This window comes from Triticum aestivum, chromosome 1A (assembly GCF_018294505.1).
Source record: "Triticum aestivum cultivar Chinese Spring chromosome 1A, IWGSC CS RefSeq v2.1, whole genome shotgun sequence".
NCBI classification, from domain to species: Eukaryota; Viridiplantae; Streptophyta; class Magnoliopsida; order Poales; family Poaceae; genus Triticum; species Triticum aestivum.
In genome coordinates this window covers 434,463,843-434,468,546 of record NC_057794.1, presented here as the reverse complement: position 1 = coordinate 434,468,546, position 4,704 = coordinate 434,463,843, and the positions used below count along the sequence as shown (strand labels likewise).

At 47.5% G+C, this 4,704-nt stretch overlaps 1 protein-coding gene across 1 annotated transcript; it reads left to right on the top strand.

Annotated features, from left to right (window-relative positions):
* On the top strand, positions 1 to 3,538 carry LOC123187353 (probable glycosyltransferase STELLO2; the record flags this gene model as incomplete). The annotated part of the gene is made up of 3 exons (XM_044599226.1): positions 1 to 1,709; positions 2,447 to 2,573; positions 2,689 to 3,538. Coding segments are annotated over 3 exons (2,313 nt in total), but the record flags the coding sequence as incomplete, so codon positions are not given.
* Positions 3,539 to 4,704: the final 1,166 nt, after the last annotated feature.

Sequence of the window (4,704 nt, the reverse complement as noted above, 5' to 3'; positions counted from 1 at the left end):
CTGCCGGAGCACGCCGGGAGCACCAAGTCGCCGAGGTCCCCGCGCGCCGCGCCGGGCTCCGACCGCCGCCACCCGCGGCCCTTCGCCAAGAGCCTCGACTTCAGCAACTGGGCCGCCGACCACTCCTCCAAGCTGCTCCTCCTCCTCTTCGCCGTCGCCTCCGTCGCCGCCGTCTTCCTCCTCCGCGGCGCCGGCCCGGACGCCGCGGCCCTCCTCTGCCTCGACCGCTCCGCCTCCCGCTCCGCCGCCGGCCCCGCCAAGCTCCCCTACCCGGACGTCGCCTGGTCCAAAATCCCGCCGCTCGCCATCGCCTCGGCCGCCCCCTTCGCGTCCTTCCGCGCCGAGAGGTGGATCGTCGTCTCCGTCTCCTCCCCGCCCACCGCCGCGCTCGCCGCGCTCACCCGCGTCAAGGGCTGGCAGCTCCTCGCCGTCGGCAACTCGCACACCCCCGCCGGCTGGGACCTCAAGGGCGCCATCTTCCTCTCCCTCGACCTGCAGGCGCAGCTCGGCTACCGCTCGGTCGACTTCCTGCCCTACGCGTCCCACGTCCGCAAGACGGCGGGCTACCTCTTCGCCATCCAGCACGGGGCCAAGCTCATCTTCGACGCCGATGACCGCGCCGAGGTGCCGGGGAATGATCTCGGGAAGCATTTCGATGTTGATCTGGGATCTGGCATCGCCAACCACCCCGTGCTGCTCCAGTACAGCCACGCGGATCCCAACCGCACGGTGGTGAACCCGTATGTGCACTTCGGCCAGCGCTCGGTGTGGCCGCGGGGGCTGCCGCTGGATAAGGTCGGGGAGGTGGCACACGAGGCGTTCTACACCGAGATCTTCAGTGGCCGCCAGTTCATTCAGCAGGGCTTGTCTGACGGTTTGCCGGATGTGGATGCCGTCTTCTACTTCACTAGAAAGCCGCCAACAGCGCCATTCGACCTCAGGTTTGATCCGGAGGCCCCCAAGGTGGCGCTTCCACAGGGCATGATGGCGCCAGTGAACTCCTTCAATACATTGTTCCACGCACAGGCTTTCTGGGGCCTGATGATGCCTGTTTCAGTGAGTTCAATGGCGGCAGATGTCATCCGTGGGTACTGGGCTCAGCGGATCTTGTGGGAGATTGGTGGGTACGTGGCTTTCTACCCACCAACTATTTACCGGAAGGATCATGTGCAGGCCTACCCATTTGCAGAGGAGAAGGATCTGCATGTGAATGTTGGCAGACTGATCAAATTCTTGAATGAGTGGAGGTCAAACAAGCAGAGCCTGTTCGAGAAGATTCTTGATTTAAGCTACGCCATGGCTGAGGAGGGGTTCTGGATGGAGCAGGATGTGAGATTGACAGCTGCTTGGCTGCAGGATCTTCTGGCAGCAGGGTATCGGCAGCCTCGGCTCATGTCATTGGAGATTGACAGGCAACGGGCAACCATTGGGGAGGGTGACATGAAGGAGTTTGTGCCCAAGAAGCTGCCATCCGTGCACCTTGGGGTTGATGAAATTGGCACAGTGAACTATGAGATTGGAAATCTGATTAAGTGGAGAAAGAACTTTGGTAATGTCGTGCTGATCATGCATGTTAGTGGACCTGTAGATCGTGTGGCCTTGGAGTGGAGGCTGCTATATGGACGGATATTCAAGACAGTTATCATTCTTGCCGAGCATAGCAATGCAGAGCTTGCTGTTGAACGCTGCCCTCTGTCACACGCATACAAGTGAGTGATTATTACCCCTAATAACTCCTCTTTGACTTGCATTTATAGATCTTCTCCAAAACATGATCACCACTTGATATGAAAATCAAACTGCTTAACTGCATAATGGTTAATATAAGAATTGAGCTGTATCTTCAGTCAGATCCAATGCCACCGGAAGTTCTGAACCAACAGCTCCTAACTAGATTAGTGTTGAACCTAGTGCCAATTAAATGAATAACTAGATGATGTTCCTATATTATTATTTTTAGCTCAGGTTCTTCGAGAATAAACACATTTTTGCTCAGTTAACTATGGTATGCTATTACACTCCCCTCAACCAAAGGTTTGGGTGATGGCACCAATTGTTTGCACTAGATATGCGCCTTAATTATTGACAGCCATAGATGGTGCCACCCATAACATCTTATTTCCTTTTCCATTCTTGGCATCTGTTAGCTTATTTATACCTATGAGATGACTAAAGTTAGGTCTGGTTACTAAAGCAAATCAATGCAACAGAAAAGAAATCATCTCCAATTTCTGTTTGCAAGTTCAACTACTGGGCTTAAAAGATAACCTTACCGATGGGCTTTATATCATTGTGATGTTGTCATCATTATAACTAAATAGGGGATATGAAATTGACTTGACTTACCTTCTTGACACTCCTTTTAGTTCTATCTTGATATGTGTACAGTACCAGCTTATGCGAATTCTGCTGATCATGTGAACAACATTTTGCATTTTGTCATCAGGTATCTTCCCAAGGTGTTTGCAAGATACGGTGGTGCTGATGGATTTCTCTTCCTCCAAGACCACATGATTCTTAACTACTGGAACCTTCTGCAAGCCGACAAGGAAAAACTCTGGATAACTGATAAGGTTTGTAGATCGTATCCAGTTCCTTCCATCCACATCCTTCTGTTTCTGATCATGTATGTGTTGTCAATCAATGCGCATTATACATGAGGGTTCACATTACTTTCTCATGTTGCAGATTGCACATTCTTGGGTTACTATTCCACTGGAGAGCAATAAAGAGGAATGGTTTGTTAAGCAAGGTGCTATGGTTAAGCAAGTCGTTGGCAGTTCCCCTGTCCATTTCCAGTCGAAGTATAAAGAAAGCATGGGCGAAGATAAGATTGTATTCTGTGGCAGCGAACTGTTCTACGTGCCCCGACAGTTTGTTGAGGACTTTGGTGATCTTGTGGGTCTCGTTGGCAATTTGGATCTGCATCATAAGATTGCGGTCCCCATGTTCTTCTTGGCGATGGACTCGCCTCAAAATTTTGATTCGGAAGCTCTGGCCGGAACAGTTTTCAAGACCAACTTGGCAGCCAATGAGACTTTCTCAAGTATTTATACAGCTCAGTCACCTGCTGTTTTCCCAGTTAAAGTGATGAACGAGATTGATTTCATCAAGGTAATCCGGCTTATGTCCAAGGGAGACCCTCTTCTGATGGAGTTGGTATAAATATCATTCTTGTAGTTGAAATGCAAACATTATTCTTCCGGAGCAAGGCCAGAGTAGACAGCGATAGTTTTGAGTTTTCAGGGGTTTCTCTGTTGTAATTGCATTTATTCTGTAGCTGTTCATTTCAAAGGTGTTGTACATTGTGTTGTATCAATAGTGACAAGGTTACTGGGGTTCAGCTTGGTCCTGCTGTCCTGCTGAAGGAAGGAAGGATAGCTAAGACTTCACTGAGAAGAGCCTCGACGCGGGCATTGGTTTTTGCAAGAGTTTTGGTGGTCGGTTATAGTACAGATTCACACTTGAGCAGTCTATTGTACCCTTCAACATTGGCAAATGAAAATCAGGCATACTCTCTGGCTTGTGTTTGGATGAACATGCTTTTCTGGGACAACAGGCCATAGAGAATACATTGTTTGTGTTTGTCTAGTACTACTAGCGTACTACCTTCTAGACTGAGACACAGGATAGCTGGATTGCAGAATTCTGTAGCCTTGGTGCTTGTTATGTTTGTGCTGAGCTTTATTCTAACCTGAGCAATTGTTTAGCAAATTTGTGCCAGTGGTTCATTTTTTCTGGAAAAGGTTTAAAAGTAGCATTCACTTTTGCCTCTATTTATGTTGTTTAGCATAGGATCTAACTTCAGTATTCACCTAAACATATTACCAGATCCAACAAATCAAAACAAACATGAATGACAGAGATCGATAAAACTAAGTTCTATTAAGGTTCTTTGAAATAGATGTCTCTAGCTTCACCTTTTGCAACTTGATATTCCAGCATCACTCGGTTGATGAAATTGAAGACTATACACAAACTGGACTAGCAGTGAATTTTGTGAGAAGTGTTGAGCCGTGCATGAGGACGGGGCGTCGACCCGTTGGCTGGGCAGCCGGGTTGCTGCCAGCCCACCCAAGTTCGAGTCCCGGCTCGGACGCACGGTGTTCGTGAAGTTTCTCCTATAAAAAAAAGCCAACGAGGGTTAGTCCTTGGGTTAGTTCATTTTTTGTTGTTGAGCCGTGCATGATATTCTGGAAACCTAATTAAAGTTCTTCATTGTTTCAGAAAATAGGGGACTTGATGTCTCTTTGAAGGAAAACGCTTTCTTCAGAGTTTGTGTGGATTAAGACTCGTTTCACTTAAAATCTTTGTACAATTATACACTTGTGAAGCTTGTATTGAAGTAGACTAAACTTGATTGTGGTTCTTTTTTACTTTTTAACTGTAAAGTTGATTGGAGTATTTGTTAGTTGTAATATGTAATGCTGCCTTGTGAACAAAAAAGTAGAGAATAAGAAAAACACGTTACGATAAGTAAAGGGGTGCAAGACTATAAAAGACATTGGATAGTCATAGGAAGGGACGTGGATATTGAAGTTGTCAGAGAATTCGATGAGTTGTGTGTCCATCCTTTGATTTCACCTTTGTTTGCAACGTGCACACAAGTGTTAATATTGTTGAGAAATCAGTACAATGCACATAAAAAAATGTAGGGTTTGATTTGCTTTATAGTTGTTGGAATAGAATCCTGCAGATCCTACT